General features: G+C 36.6%; 1 protein-coding gene across 1 annotated transcript in view; it reads left to right on the forward strand.

Moving 5' to 3' along the window:
- INVS (inversin) overlaps positions 1–17,095 on the forward strand; it is a 97,460-nt gene that overhangs the window by 24,048 nt on the left and 56,317 nt on the right. Inside the window, exon 3 of the mRNA XM_082320863.1 lies at positions 14,282–14,455. Coding sequence (XP_082176989.1) covers positions 14,282–14,455 — 174 coding nt within the window. The remainder of the gene's footprint in view (positions 1–14,281; positions 14,456–17,095) is intronic.

The raw sequence follows: 17,095 nt of genomic DNA on the forward strand, positions 1-17,095 counted from the left end.
AAATGCGATTCTTTCTAAACATGGTACTGTACTTGGAGTGTTACGGTTCATATATGAATAGATTTCGCTTTGTTTCACTTACTGCTGTTCCTTTAGCATGTTTAGCGTTGTGGCATCCCTCAGTGCACAAGAGTCTTGCCCAGCTCTTCTCCCAGGACATTGATGTCTGCTGCCAAGTCTGTATCTTAAAAAATAGCTTTACAGGCAAAGGCATCTCCCTGTTTGAGTGTCCTTTATAAAACATCATTCTTGCATTAATTGCCCCTGCGCAGCTGACCTCACGACTGATCTTTAATGGTTACAAGAAGAAATATTGTTGTTGGGACTGAGAAGCTGCTTACTTGTTTCTGTCCAGATTTGGCACTGACAAATTAAAACAGGACTATCACTAGTATTAGCTCATCAATTTGGTTTAGTTCACTTTTGTGAGCTGTTTGGTGATTTCTGTTTGAATGAGGTGACTTTTTCTGGGTATTCTGTAGTATAAAGTGAAGGTATGTGTTTTCACTAATTATTAAGTGTTTTTCTAGTTTTAAGTGAATTAAGCTTTGTGTTAAATGTTTCCACATATGCTTCAATAAATGTAGTACTAGCAATAGATCATTTTGAAATGGGACACCTTTCTGCTGAATTCTCCAGGAATCTTTTATCAGGTGTATGACACGTCCTTAATCTGATGCTCAGGCTTGTCATTTGAATCAATAGTATATAAGATAGGATGTCTTCAGCATGCAAGGCTATTGCTATAGAAGGTATTTGAAAAATAAATTCTGATCTTATGGCCAGCCACAAACTCCAGGAGCACCAATTTTTCATTTGTCTCTCTTTTTGTCTGTAAACAGTTGGTTAAATTGTTGATTAAAGAGAACTAGGTGAATCACACTCAAGTCAAAATGGATATGTATAAACTACATAAGCAAACTCTGTTTTTTCCTGGAAGGCAACAGCTAATGTCAGCATTTCATAAAATGCAAAATTAGTTTACCTTATCTATTCAAATTATCATTTTTTGGTCTCTTTATAGAGCAGCTTGAAATCCTTTTTTGTTACACATTTTTTTATTAGTGAAGAATAACATGTATTTCAGGGATATATTTTCTTAGTTTTTTAACACTACTTTTAGTTCAAGGCTGTTTGGCTTAAAGCCATTAAGATGAAGAAAATGAATGTAGTAAATATTTCCTAGTACTTGTATTTTTGGGGAGGAGGGGGTCAGTACTTGCTGCCAAATCTTTCAAATCACAATATTTTTTGAAATACAGTATTTTTTGAAAACGTAATCTTTGGTTCTTTATGAAGAGGTGGGCAGTGATCCTGTAAATATGGATGATGTGTCTCAGGTTTTCTCGTAAATCCCCAGAGATTGTGTCTTGTGGCTACTTCTGCCTGAATGACTTCAAAAGAACACTACAGGAAAACAAGTTCAGTGACAGTAGAAGAGATCAACTGGAAATGAGAATGCTAATTGCATTTTCATCCTTGAAGTGTTTTTTTACATGAAAGCCACTAATTTCTATAGGTAGACCATAAAATTTATTGCTGAAGAGCCGAGACACTACACAGAAACAGCATGTACAGGCCACGGATAAATGAGGTCAAAGGCTGTAAGTTGCAAACACCTATTTTCCTTCAACTTATGCTGGGAAACAGTTTTACCTTGGCTTTTACAGCACTGGTCAGTTGTCTTTATTGTATTCTTTGACCGCGTGCCAGTTGATAGTTCTGTCTATTCCTATGGAAACCAAGATATTGAAGCCAATCTTGCAAGAGGCTTTAGGGAGAAGTGCTCTAAGTTCAGACACCGCCTTGCTTTCAGTCAAAATGGCTGATAGTCAGAACTGGCCTCAAGTCGTACTGATGTTCTTGGCTGATGTATTGCCTAAGATGCTTTGCCAGACAGATGAACACGTTCAGCTTGGAAACTGGTAAATAAGGTTTCTATTCAGCTGTCTGAGAGGTTCTCTCCAGTTGAGTGTTTTACTTCTGAGTCTAGGATGCTGCTAACAAAGTTGCTAAAAGGCTACTTTGTGAGATTAACCCAATGTCAAAATCAGTGACGTTTTTGCCATGGTTGACTTGAAAGGATTAGCAAAACATCACATATTTAAATCTGACAGTGGTTTGTTAGATAGAAGACATGGCATCATCCTTGGCCACGCAGAGGTAATAGCTAGCTTACAGAATTTTTTTCAAAGCTGTAGTTCAATGGATGACTGTTAAGGGTTATGTCTAAAACAATAATCCTAAAAATTTTCTTTTACTTACTTTTATCTTTCAGTTACATTTTTAATCAAGGAGTTAATTGCTTAGTTTTGCTCAAATTAAAACTACCTAAACACTTGATTTCAAGTTTTCTTGAATTAAACTGGTCCATCTGTGCCTGAAGTTGTTCCAGAGTTAGAAGAAATACTGGTTTAACTCCCTATAATGAATAAACTTTACATTATTATATTTTATCTGTCTGTTCAGAGATGGGTTGTTTCCATTCACTCTGCAGCAGCTATTCTGAAGATGCATGTCGAAATCAAGTCTTCTGACTATCATCTGCCAGATGATTAGGGAGTGCAGAGAACAGGAAGGAGCAGTTTCTCTACTACCTCTGCTGACTTTGTTTATAATATAGTTAGTATAGACTACCACGGTGAGTAGACAGTATGCAGCAAAAATGAGCTAAGAATTATTATCTTCAGTGTCTAATTCTTGCCCAGTGTACCAAATGTATGTCCCAAAGGTTGAGGGGAGTATTTGAAAGGACTGAGAATGTCCTTATAACTGTTAGGTTTAATAGAAACACTTCAGTGTATTTGTTCTGTAGGACTTTGCAATCAGATTGATGAATACAATCACCTTACTTTAAATTTGTGAAATAATTTGATTTATTCACCCTCTCTTTTGGTGACACCCTCTCATTCAACAGTGACAATATTTTTGCACCTGCTATGTTTTCATGAAGAATGATTAATCCAACTGTTAAGATTTATGGATAAAATAGAATTTCCTTCCCTATTAATGGTTTACATATCAAAATCATATTTATTATGGCAGAGATGGGGAAAAAAGTTATTGGGAGCTTGCCTGTGATTCTAATTTTGTATATTCTTGATATAGCATTTGAAATTTAAGTTCTATTAAAATGTATTAACATTTAAACGTATTCAAAATTTTATATAAACTTTGTCTGAGCTTATTTGCTCAAATAAGAATATTCTGTGTGTTGAACTTGTATGGCAATATAGCATGTGATAACCAGAGAGACAGCCTGCTATTTTGATGGTGACTTTACTCATTTTAATAGAAATTGAGGTTCTAATTAGCTATATTGATTCAATTTTTTTTTCAGGAACTGTTAAAAAAAATATAGTGATATTCAAGGAGTGTAAGAGTGGTGCAGTCATATACATTTAAAGGGTAGGTCTTACAGGGCTTATAGCTGTTGTAACCAGGCAATATTAATTCGGTTTCAGTGTATTAGAAATCAAGAAGTTTCACTATTTCATGCATAAATAATTTTTCAAAACACAAGTGTTGTTAATTTATAAATCTAAAAATTTCTTATTTGCAATTTAATTAATATTTCTACTTGCTAGTCTCTATTTTAATAACTTTTCTTCTGAAGAATCCTTGTCAGATTTTTGGCAGTTAGCTGATAATATAAGCATATCAAAATGCTCCTTTTGATGTATGGATTTCATTTGCTTTTGGAACAGTATTCTGTTCCTATATATATCAAATTAGAAGTATGATAGTCACAGCTTCTGTTTTTGTAAGTGCTTAGTTTGTTCACTGAAAAGCTACTAAAACTGGCAGGTGTTGGTGACAGAAAGTCCTTCATATGCTCCATGTCATTCTCAGTTGTTTCTGATGTTCTGAGAACGGGCTGCTTCTCAAAGGAATGAAACGACCTCTAAAGAAACCACATGCACAGCCCTTTTTCTTTCCAAAGTTATTAAAATTCTCAGGTTTTGAAAATTCGTGACCAAGCTGGTCTGTGGGGTGAAGCATCCTCTCTTCAGCACCTACTCACTGGAAAGAGAGAGAGCACGTATGTATGTTTGTGTATATAGTAAGATTATCTTCTGTAAGATTGAGTAGGTCAAAGACAGCAGTTTCTGCTCTGTGAACGTGAGCAGACTAAATTCAGTTGCCGTTTTTGTTTTAAAGGGAGAGCTCATGGATATGTTTCTCTTTTAAAGGCTTAGCTAGCAATTAAGGAGTTAACATTTTTTGACTTTCACTGCTTCTTGAAAGCATCTGACAGCAAAGAGCTGTTCTCAACTTCGCTGTAGCATCTGTGCTAATCTGTTGGCAAAGCGTGCTAATGTAGTGCAAAGTGGCTGCTATATTCTGCTTGGATTTTAAGCTAAAATCTAAATGACTTTCATGTTGTTCATATTTTACCCCAGTGAGTGTCTGAGTGCACAATACAATTTATTATGTGTCAATGTATAGATTTATACTCTATTCAGAAACTCACATATCGCTATTAAAAAGCATAGACAATTTTGTGTTTCAGACATGAGCAATGATTAAATCTTAACTCCAACTTTTAAGGAGTCCTGGGTTTAAAAGGTTTAATATCTAATCTAATTAAAAACTCATAGCAATCTATTTCACTTTTTTTATTATCTTAGAAGAAGAACTAGTATATTTGGGATAGAATGTGCTTCTCTGGGAAAGGAGATCAGTGGTCTGGTATGCTAAATTTCCATGCACCTTTCCAGTTCTCGTTCTGCCCCAAACTGGGTCTAAACCAAAGGAACAGTGTACGTGAGTGAATATATAGGTAATAATCTATGATACGATTTGTTCTCCTGCTCTCAAGCCGTTGTTATGTATCCAGCTATACTTTCTTAAATATGATTTGTGAGTTTAAAAAGGAAAATTAAAACATGAACAATATTTAAAGACAGTAGAAGTATAATCACTGCCCGTACTACGATGGGTGTAGTATTAGAAAAGCAGGCCTGTTTTATCTTTGCAGCAAATTCAACTGTAATAATTTTGTGGTGTTCTGTTTGTGAAAGAGTAAAAGTGACTGAATTATATATTATATTCCTCTGAAGAGGAGTTATTGATTGTTAAATGGTCTCTCTTTTCACAAAAGAATACCGAAGAAATTGTGCTAAAACGTCTTACATAAGTGCTGCTTAATTAATAATGAATATATTTCAAAAATCAAAATTTAATAAGCTAATGAATTATTAAACTATGGTGGGATGTATAATTATCAGATCTCCAAAATCCCTACTGTCATGGATGGTGGACTTGCTGCACTGTTACTCTTTCTCTGTTGTCTTCAAACGCACCCCTTTAAACAGGCTGACCTTCGCGCTTCTGATTTTGTGGGGACTTGTATTTTACCATTTGCCTGCAGTCTTCTGTGCACTTGCTGACCAGGCTTAGTTACTGCAGGGGCAGTGGTTAATGCCTGGTTTTGATAAATCTCTTCTTAATAGTACAGAAACAGCAAGGGACAAGGCACAGGAAAGTTTTAATCAATGAAACATTCTTTGGGAATCATAACATTGCAGAATTTGGGGTATTCAGTAACATTTTTGAATACTGTTTTAAATAAGAAGAAAAGTAGCTGAGAGAGGTAGCCTATTTGACCTCAGTAGCATGCAAGGATTTAAAATTAGTTTCTAAGGGATAAATATGTAAACATAAACAGAAAATTGGGTAAAATGTGCACCACACTGTCAGAGGTAGGTTCTTCAAGACTAACTGGATATTTTGCCAGCTGATTTTCTAGAAATAAATTCAATGGATTGTCTTTTTAGGCCTGTACAAAAGTATTTACTGTAGTGCTAGATGGAAAATGGCAAGTTACATGGGAAATTAGGACACAAAATATCAGGGTGTGGTAAAGAATTTGATAATGAACTGAAAACAAATACAGTTGAAATATGAACTGTAAGATCAGAAGGACTATATTAGAATTCCTTGACAGTTGCACTTGAATCCAGTATTAGTCGATACTTTTCATTAGCAAACTTAGCATCACAAGTAGTACTTTTTCTAAGGATACTTCAGAGTGACAGCAGATTAGGCATTATTGTCAGTCAAAGACAGGATTGGAGTGTCTGGGACACCAGAAGTACGAGAATACTGAAAGTGATTGAAATGGTTGGAAATATGATAGTTCAAACTGCGAGTCTGTGTGCGAGGATGGGGGGGGGCAGAACAATTTTTTCTATGTATCATGAATTTATTATTTGAAAATGACTGAGAAGGACATCAATGTGCTAATTGATCAGAGAATGTACTTAACTAATGAGAGAAATGCAGTTTTTGGTATATCTGACAAGATATGCGCACTTGCAATAGACAAGTATCATTGCCATTTGGTAGGCTACTTAGTGGGACCTCTTCTGGTGTAGTCTGTAATCTCTGCTTGCTTTGTGTTCAAAACAAATGAGTTCAAACTAGAATGAGTGCAGAGAGCTGACGATATTTTGGGGGGAATGCAGGGTTTATCCTTTGTTATTGAGACAGAAAGACCAATACTTCTTTAGGTTTTAAAACCTGCACTGTACTCTCATGGGTAGAAAGAGTGAAGTGTGGGGGGGGTGTCTTAAATAACAAACAAAACCTAAAACATCCAGCCTGAAACTGAGAGAAACAGGGAAAAAAAATCTAAAACACCGTGATTCCACTTAAATGAAATCTCTAGAAATTTTTTGAAAAGGATTAGATGTCTTTACTCCCTGTGGTGCTGGAGGATTGCATTTAGTAACCTACAGGGTCATTTTAACTTTCAGTTCTAATTTGTGGTTTATCTGTAAATATTTCTAAGGCTTTCTATTCTGCTGGAAGTATATGCCTTGACTGCATCTTCACTGCTTATGACTGTCGGCAATGAAGAGCCCTTAAAAACCACCTCCTTTGTAAGGATCACTCTTAAATTGTTTTATGTTCTTTTGGTCTGTCTGTTCCCAGTACTGGGAAAGCAGGTATGTAATTTTGAATTGGAGCCAAAGTAGCATCTTCACGGTTTAACAGCTTGGCATTGTTTTTAATGACCCCTGCCTTGTTTACCAAGAGGTTATATAGAGATGCTGGGCTGCCTTTTTCCTGGTTCTCTAGCAACCCTTACAGTCAAATAAATCTTCACAAGCCTATTGTAGGTATTCCGAAAACCAAGTGTAGCTGTGCTGTAACAGTCAGTAGTCAGCTCATGTGCGCTACATTATAAATTATTACAAATCAGTCTTTCAAGTCATGTTAAATATTTCACATGGATTAGAATTGTCATGCTTTTTGAAAATGTGGTCTCAGCAATGAATAGGGAAATAAGCAATTTCTCTATATGTATTGGCCCCTTTTAACCCACTGATGACAAGGTGATGGTAGCCCATCTATGGATGTGCTTTTCATGCTTGGAGAGGTGCACATATTCCTCTGACTCTTAGCCTAATCTTGAACAGCTCAGTTTCTCCTTTTATAAAACGGTATTATATTTATCTACCTATGTAGTACGTTTTTAAAATCCAAAGATGAAAAGCGCAACCTCAGAGGTACATCCACGCTACAGGATAGGAGCAGTGGTTAGTCGGAGCGCAGAAGCACATGGTTATATAATGCCCAAGGTAACTCACCACGAAATAGTGGGATGAGAAGGGAAATAAATTTTCACAGAGCTCTGTTGCACATCAGCAGAACGTTTCTAGAACCCAGGTGAACTCCTTAAAGCAAACTTGTATGTCTCCAAAATACTTAAAAGTTTGCTATGCAAAATACTTGTGTCATTCATCATTATGTGCCCAGGATCATTTTATTTGGGATTCTGCAAAATCTTCTTGGTTGTTGGTGCATAATAAATGGCAATCTGGACTACAGCGAAACTGATACGCTGTCATTCATTCAGGATTTAGATGAAATAGTTGTATTTCCCCCTTGCCTTTATCCTTTCCATTTCTTCTAGAACCACATCTGGTGCAGGACAGGGATATTGATTTACTGAGGCTTTAGCCATATAAAATGGAAGTAATATAAGGAGAAAGAATATTAACAGATTAAGAGTGCTGGTTCCTGTTCTATTAATAAGTGTACTTGTCTACTGTCTTTTGGTGTTATCTGTAGTTTGGAAAAGCATTTGGACCCTTATCTACTTAATGACTATCCGGGAGACATCTGTGATGAAACTTAGTTTCAATATATGCACGCTTGGTATTAAGATGATAAAATGACTCCTCCATTTCAGATGGTGTTTTATTTTACATAACAACAGTCAGTAATCCAGGTTTTTACATTTATTTATTTTATATGGTGTTAATTTAAATGTCCCTATGGCTGTTACAGACTTTCAGTTCACAGAAAGAAAATTGTATATGTTTTACAGGAACTGTATTCAGTTTCTTTTCAGTTCTGAATCAGAAAAGCATCAGATTTTAGCCAGCTAAGAGGAGAGGATGTAAGATGTTCCTAGTAAGTATTAATTGCAGTTCTTCTTTTATCTCCTGATAGCTGAGCAGTGATCCCAACTGCCATTGCTGGCATTGCCAGGCTTCTACCAAATGTAGCAGAGCACTGTACGTGACCTCTCTGCTGGCAAGTTAAGCTGTCTGGGTCTCAGAGGGAACATGCATGATATCTCACAGTTGAGGAGAGAATATCCTGTCACCTGTTAAGGAGGTTCACACTTGTGTATGCTAAGAAAGTTCTGGAAGAATTTTGCTTACGTGAAGAATAAAACCTTTCACAAGAAACAGGATTAACTACAGCAGTTTGTTGTTAGCTCTGTGGTAGTCTAAGATTCAGGCTTTAACAGTGTGTCTTGGAATGTATTAAATTATCTACATGTATTGAAAAGGTAAATTTAAAAAATCCATTAACAACTCTGAATCTTTCTTATACTGCTAGATATCATGTGGGGAACAAAAATGTCTGCCAAAAACTCTTTTTGATTTTGGGTGCTGCAGTACTTACGTAGCTGTATTTTTATGATAGTGTTTTCTGTGTTAGGTTGGTTGGTCTTTTGTGTGTTGTGGCTTAACCCCAGCTGGCAACTAAGCACCAAACACCCGCTCGCTTGCTCCCCCCCCAAACCCAGTGGGATGGGGGAGAGAATCAGAGTAAAAGTGAGAACACTTACGGGTTGAGATAAGAACAGTTTAATAATTAAAATAAAATATAATAATATATTTATTATATATAACATATAATACATTATATAATGATATATTATTATATATTAAATATAATACTTTATTGTTGTTGTTATTATTATTATTATTGTTGTTGTTGTTATTATTATTATTGTAATGAAAAGGAAAATAACACAAAGAGAGAGAAATAAAACCCAAGAAAGACAAGTGATGCAAATGAAAAACAATTGCTCACCACCAACCGACCAATGCCCAGCCCCGTCCCCAAGCAGCGGCCCCCCCGGCCAGCTTTCCCCTACTTTATTTACTGAGCATGATGTCATACGGTATGGAATATCCCTTTGGCCAGTTTGGATCAGCTGTCCTGGCTGGGCCCCCTCCCAGCTTCTTGTGTGTCTCCAGCCTTCTCAGTCAGTAGAGCATGAGAAGCTGAAAAGGCCTTGACTTAGTGTAAGCACTACTTAGCAACAACTAAAACATCAGTGTGTTATCAACATTATTCTTATCCGAAATCCTAAACACAACGCTATAGCAGCTACTAGGAAGGAAATTAACTCTATCCCAGCTGAAACCAGGACATTGTGCTACCTATTACCAGAGAGCCAGTTAGTAGAGGTGGGTAACATTATTTAAACCTTCCCAACACTAATACAAAAATATGATTGCTCTAAATGTTGCAGTACAATTGAACGGTTTTGGACAATGGACCAGTAGGAACCTGTGTCTGCCTATTTGTTTGGGGAAAGGCTGAAACCTGGCCCAGAAGGGCTTTCGATGTTAGAGTGGCTTCCCTCTCTTTCCCTATACACATATGCCCATGTTAGGTTCAGTCACATTCTAGATCTCCTGTTCTCCATGAGTTTGCTAGGGAAGAAGAGGACTGCCACTGATCCAAAGAAAGGAAAAAGAAGTGTTCTTTCCTTAGTCTTCCCACTGCTGAGTGAAGGTACCGTGAGCCAAGTTCTGAGGAAGTCTTTGAAACAGAGGCACAAGGCAACTGGGCAACTTAGAGCAGGACCGTGCTGGGCTGTACAGTGGCGTGATGTGAAGTGTGAGGCTAATGTTTTTAGTGCATTGGTAATACAACCATCAGTAATTTCGGTATCAACCTACAATTAGAATCATAACAACACTGTTATCAATACAAAGCTCATTTTTTCTTTAGTGTTTCACTTAGGTGACCATATGGGGTTGGTTGACCTTGGCTGTTTGCCAGATGCCCACCCAGATGCTCTCTCACTCCCCCTTCTCAGGGGGCCAGGGAGAGAAAATAGGTTGAAAAAGCTGCTTTAGATGGATGAAGAAATAAACACATTATATTGTAGGCCCAGACAAGTAGGTAGAAAAGAGTTTACTGGCAATTTTCTGCTGGAACCTGTTCCTGGCTATAGGCTCATATTGAAAATACTAAACAGGTTGGTTTTTTTTCTGAATGAGTTTGCAATTTTGGGGATAACTTTTTCAATTTCAGGGATAATAGGAATTCTGGCAAATTCATTGGTTCCAACTAAGGTGTTTCTCCCATCACTCTTTCCTCTATTGAAACATTCAGGAAAGGAAAGTTTTTCTGACTGCTTAGCAGTTAAGCTTGGGGTCCAGAACTTTCTTCAAAGTCATTACTTGACGGCAGAGCAATGATTGCTTATTGAACTGTCTACCAAAAAATGTGTTATACTCCATTGCAGTTAGTATATGTGGCTGAAATTTTGAAATTGCAGAAATATTTCTTCTGATTATGCTGAAGCTAGTTGTCAGCTGTTCTCTGAAACCGTGCTGTAGTTTGCGTACAGAGTGAGCCTTTTGGCTAAAAATAATTTTAATAGAATATAAAGGAATTTTGAGAATCACTATTGGAATAGTAAATTCTGGCTACCAGGAACTGAATTTTCTATACTGGTATTTAATCCTGTTTACTCATAATGTTTTCACAGTATAACAGAATCATTTTAGAGACACTGTCAATATTAAGAGACCATGGACTGACCCAAAGAGCTTCATGCTGCCCAGGAATCTTTAGGCCAAGCAGGTGCATTTTATATGAGTACAAACTAGCAAGCTTAAAGACTTCTTATACACAAGAATTTTATAAAAACGAGGGAATTCAGCTAGTAACTGCTTTTCAGATTAAGCATACTTCTTTCCCCTTCCACCTAGTAAGACCTAAATTAAATCTACCTTCAAGACATGTTGATACATTGCATATTTACAAACTTAAGCAGTAATCAGTCGAAGGTGGGGAATTCTTCCTTTGTTGTTAATAGGGATGGTATTATTTTCCAACAAGTGAAAGAAACACAGCAATGTTCATGGTATTACTAAAGAAAAGAATAGCAGTCAGAAGTAAGAGCATGAATAAGATCATTACAAATAAGTAATTTAAGTACAGGTGTTTTCTGTGGTGGTGGTTTAAAAAAAATCTTAAATCATTTGGAAGAAACAGTCTTTTGTGTTTCAGAATGAGGGGATTTATTACAGATTCGTTTCCTAAGGAGAGGGATTTGTTGGTGGCTAAGCATGAACCAGAATAATATAGTAGTAAATGGTGGAAAAATGTGTAAAAGCAAAAAATAAAATACAGTATAGGGAAAGGAACTCTAATAATAAAAATGCATGTTTCCTTAGTTTTATGTGTTATTTTAACTTTGACTCTTCTTTTCAGTTGAATTCATTCAAAGAGCACAATATACTTGTAAATCTTCCAATAAGCATCCATCAACAAGAGAAAATCAATTTTTTTTTCTTTCATGTGTATGCATACACATTGAGCAGGAAATGCTGAAAAAAACCCAAATGCATTATCCTCTGTGATGGAGAAAAGCAGCTATGTTTCTTCCAAGACTAATATTCTCTTAAATTATTTAATGTTGTCTTCCCCCAGTCTAATTCCCATCCACGTCATGATACATTGTGATTTTTTGCTAGTTTTTTTTCTTTTTTAATGAGTTTTGCAAATTCTTCTTATATTTACCTGTAAAATATAATGGCAATAATGAAGAGTTTTCTCATCCCTAACTCATTCCCAGATTTATAATGAATTAATTTTGAGTGTGTTCTGTGTGGATTAGTAGCTGTGCAGACATTATGCTGTTCTGCCTCTGTACTTCAGTGTATGCCTTGATGCGTGTCTTTGTATTAAAGGGACAAAATCCTAAGGTTATGCTTTTCCTGACACCCAGCAGAAGAAAGCGAATTAGTCAGTCACTACTTGCAGTGAATGCTGTTGAAGAGTAGAGTAGCCATGCTGTCTCTGCAAGAGAAATTTGCATTTTCGGGCAGGTTTGTGGTAAGGTTTTTGGCAGACTTTTCTTGTAGGCTTTTATTGAAGAGCAAGGACCGATGACAATAAACTGTAGAAGCAGAAAGAGGTTATTTTGTCTGAGCTTATTCATGATTTGCTTTCCCTGTTTTGTATTTTAAAATAAAATAATGTAGCAGGGGAAAAAAAAAATCACATTATTTTAGGCATACTTGATGAAATCCATTCTGCCCACATAAAGCTCAACTCTTCCATTTTAATTAGACAATGAGCAGAACAGTAATATGTGTAAAATCTGCCCTTCTAATTTTTGTGGCTGCTATGAAAAAAGAAACTAGAATATTTTTATACCCTGGCACTGGATACTGTGGGGGCCTCTGGAATCCTTTGGCCCATCTCCACCCTGCCATTCTGCTGACAAAGTGATTCGCAATTCTGAGTCTTATGATATACAGAAGTCCCCCCACTGCTTGCACTTGTCTACATGGCTACCTTTTTCTCATTGTTTTTCCAGAGACAGCCTAAAGGGACTAAGTTAACATACAGGATTTATAAAAGAATTGTAGCAGACTGAAATATGTTAATTTGCAGGTAGTTCCATGAGCAGAAGAATCCAAAGCCGTGACTTCTATTGATTTCAGTGTCACCTTTCCTGTGTACATTGTCTAATAAAGCTTCATCAAATGCTGCAGCTTTTCCCTGAGTGGGGGGAATTAGTACAATTTCTCTTCTCTTCTGAGCTTTCTATTTTCGTTATATTTATGGGTAATTGATACTTTTATTTAAACTGCCAATATGTGAAATTGGCAAAAACTAATATTTTGGGAAACACTGGGAGACACTGTGCAAAATTGGGAGGCAGCACTTTAGGAAAGCATTTTCACTTTAGGAAAGGTTCAAAGTTCGAGTGGGGAAAGAATAGGGATGTTTAAAATGTGATCACACGAGGTAGATCCAGATATTTTGCTTTAATGAGTTATTGCTCCAGCTGTTACTGGTCCTCGACTGAAACTTAACTGCTGAAGGTGGTTTGAAAAACCCAATAGACGTTATATTGAAGTGGAAGCATCAAAATGTTATATGTAGCATCTCTGTTATACGGAAAATAATCTCCAAGACGGGAAGTAGCAAATCAAGGCTGGCTATACCTTAAATCACTACAGCTTCTTCATGATTGCATGATTATATCTTTGCTTTTTGACTGGCTTCTTCAATGATTTGAGAAATAAAACCAGATTGTTTTCTTTGGGATCCACCCTCAGTTATTAGTAGCAGGAGCATTTCTACATTATTTCTTTTGAAACCCTAGTAAGTCCAGAGTGTTAAGTATTTTAAATATGTTACAAAGCTAGCTGTCCCATCCATTTATCATGCGTACAGTAGATCAAAACTCATATATAGTTCCCAATTTAAAAATGTAAGAAACGGTCCCTTTTCCGTGTATTTGTTACTCATTCAGATGAGTACATTTTATCTCTCTGAATCATTCTCTGTTATTTTTCTTACTTTGAATTTGAAAATGCTCATCTTTCTTCATGTTTAGTTTTATTCTTCATCTGATAACTGTCTACCTTGCTGAAACCAGCATGTAGTGGTCTTATTTCAGTTTTTACATGATGTTTATTGAGGTTAAACTGTCAAGAAACTCTGACTATATTGCAGAATTTTCGGTATTACTGAACCCTGTCTTACACATTCCGCTAATGGAAGATACGTATCTAATACCACGTAGCAAAACAGACTTAAAAATTAAAAGTTAATGTTTTTTAATAGAAAATCTTCATTAGATGTTTCCAAAGCTTAGAGCTGTTTTGGTGCATTTTTTTAGGCACTGTAATGCAACAGTAAATATATCTGAACAGTATCATCATTTGGTTTGATAAACTGGAATAAATTTCTGGTATTTTTCCTCACCCAGGGAAATTACCGCTTCATGAAACTTTTACTGGCTCGTAGAGGGAACTGGATGCAGAAGGACTTAGAGGATATGACACCATTACATTTAACTACACGTCACAAAAGCCCAAAATGTTTAGCTTTGTTGCTAAAACACATGGCACCTGGAGAAGTGGATACCCAGGACAGAAACAAGGTAAAAATACTGCTTATTTTAAGACAACAGTTGTAGCAGCTTTAGAAATTTATGTTACATCAAACAATTGTGCGTGAAAAATTATTTCAGTCATAACAAACTTTTTCTGAGTCTTCAAAATAGTGGCTAATGCTGGTATTATAATGATCACCTTTAGAAATATTAATATTTTCCTGACAATAATGATGTAAAAATTCATTGCGCTGAGTTCGTTGACATTCTTGTTAAGAGTACATAGAATAATAGAGGATTAAAAACCCACTGGTTTTAAGGTCTAAGTCTTTCTGTAACATTGTGATCCTTGTTAGAATCTGGATAGCAGGTGCTTATCTTGCTTTTCTTCCTTGGAAAAACCCTACATTTAGGGTTAACAAAACTTAGAACAACACCTTCAAACCACACATGTCCCCCTCCTTTCTTCCTGGCTCAACTTTACTCCTTCACTTCCGCTCCTTCACTTCCATCCACAAGGATGCTCCAAGGGTAGAAATACCCATAGACTAAATCTATCTCGTCAACTGTCCTTTTTTCTGTATCTCTGTAAATAAAAATGGACAATTTATTTAGAGTCTCCTAGTCATACATGACTTTTTGGCCTGGGCTAGAATGTGATGCCATTTGTCAAGAAGATTTTCTAACAGGGACAATAAAAAATATCAAGTTGGTTTTATTATTATTATTATTACTATTATTATTATTATCACCATTATTGTTATCATCATCATTATCATCATCATAAAATAGACCAATTGGCAGCAGAAGGTCTGCTATCAATGCACATGCACTGTTGCTTCCATGAGTGCATCATTTAGTGAGAGGGATGTGATGATGAAGTTGATTGACATTCTGGCATGAGACTTTCATTTGGAGCAGAGCACCAGTTAGTCACTGACATTTGTTTTGTGAAACTGCAGACTTCCTCGGTAGAAAATGTAATCTTAACATCTTCATGCTTTACATTACTACCTTCTTAGAATAAAGTCCTTCAGACTAATTTTCTGCATCTGTAGTGACAACTGTTGCTTGAAGGGCCAGGAAATCTCCGGGTGACTTTCCAGGTATATCACATAGTGCATATATTGTCATGAGTTGTCTGATGTCCCTTTGCAAAGTTGATTCATGCTCTGCTACATCCATAAAATTACCAGCCTGCTTCAGAAGCACACTGACTTCTAAGAGCCTCAGGAAATAATCTACTGATATTTGTTAAAAAGGACTATCATTAGAATGACCAGCCAGGAGAGACAACGGATCTTAGAAGGAAAATGGTACAGTTCTTAAACAACTGATTTACTATTACTCTTCATACAGAGAGGACTGCCAGTCCACAGTAATAGCACACTAACCCATTTTAGAAGAAGGACTAGTTATTTAGCATATAGTAACTGTATTTTTTGAGATGCTCAGATTAGTGTGGTTCTTAAGTTTGAGTGCTTAGCAATGATTGATTTAAAACTGATGTGAAACAGTTGCCTCCATTAGCATTAATAGTAGGGTATGAGGAGGCATAGGACTTTCACACAGTCCTGACAGACATTCTAGGTAAAGGATTTCTTGTGTTTCCACATATGTTTTGAACAAAACAGATGCATCCCCCTTGTCGGAATGTTTGATGTGTATTCTGTTTGGGAGATGACCACATTGCCTTTAGTAGACAGATTTCTAGTAATTATTGCAGACCTGTTAATCTGGGAATATCTGGTTTAAATTTCTTGTGCTTGAGCGGTTTGTGTATCCTGAAATCTGAGAGAGACTTCTTTCAAAGAATCCAGAGATATGGATGTTCCCTAAGCCAAATTTTTTCCTCAAGGATATAGTAACAAAAAGTGAGACACTCCGAATGTAGATAGCAAAAGAAAGACCAAAAAAACAATTATGTAAATACCATTGGCAAGGTAGGCATGGTATCGAATACAACTGGAACTGTTACTGATGATGGAGGCTTTTTAAGCATTGAGCAGGAGTGTCTCCTTCCTACAATTTGTAAGTGATCTTGGAACTGGTGCAACAAATCTCCTCACCAGGCACTAATCTACCACTGATACAAATGTGAGTGCCCGGTTCAAGTAAAGGTATTTAGATCAGCTGATAATCAACATACCAGCTTGGGAAGGCTGGTCTTAGTGGAAATCGTCATTCCGTATCTCATGTAGTGGGTTTTCATTCTGCCACAAGAGGACGTAGTGAGAGAAGGGGACTGGACTTTCTAGTGGTGTTACTGCTTAGACTCTGAAATCCTTATCTGATTTTATCATCTAGGAAGCAGGATAAGAGAGCTGCAAGCCCAGTTTCCAACAAATTAATCTTCTGTCCCCTCCGGACAATGGAGTGCAACCAGCCTGTGCCCTAGCAATCAGCTATTTGCCTTCCAGGATATTCTAATGTGTATCATGGAAACCTTGGCTATAATTATAGCAGTCATTCTGGAGAGGTCATGCTGACTTCCTGACCACATTAATTAATTAACAAAGGTATATGGAAACCAGCCAAAACCATTTAGGAACCTTGCCTGTTGTTTAGCAAATTTCCAAGGCAGTATTAAAGCATTGCCAGATTTCCCACAAAATGTAGAGCACTTCTGTTCCAGTTCGTGTCATGAGTAGTCACAGTAGCAAAGCTGGAATTCAGGTTGATGAAAGG

Source organism: Platalea leucorodia (assembly GCF_965183815.1).
Source record: "Platalea leucorodia genome assembly, chromosome: 1".
In the NCBI taxonomy this organism is placed as follows: Eukaryota; Metazoa; Chordata; class Aves; order Pelecaniformes; family Threskiornithidae; genus Platalea; species Platalea leucorodia.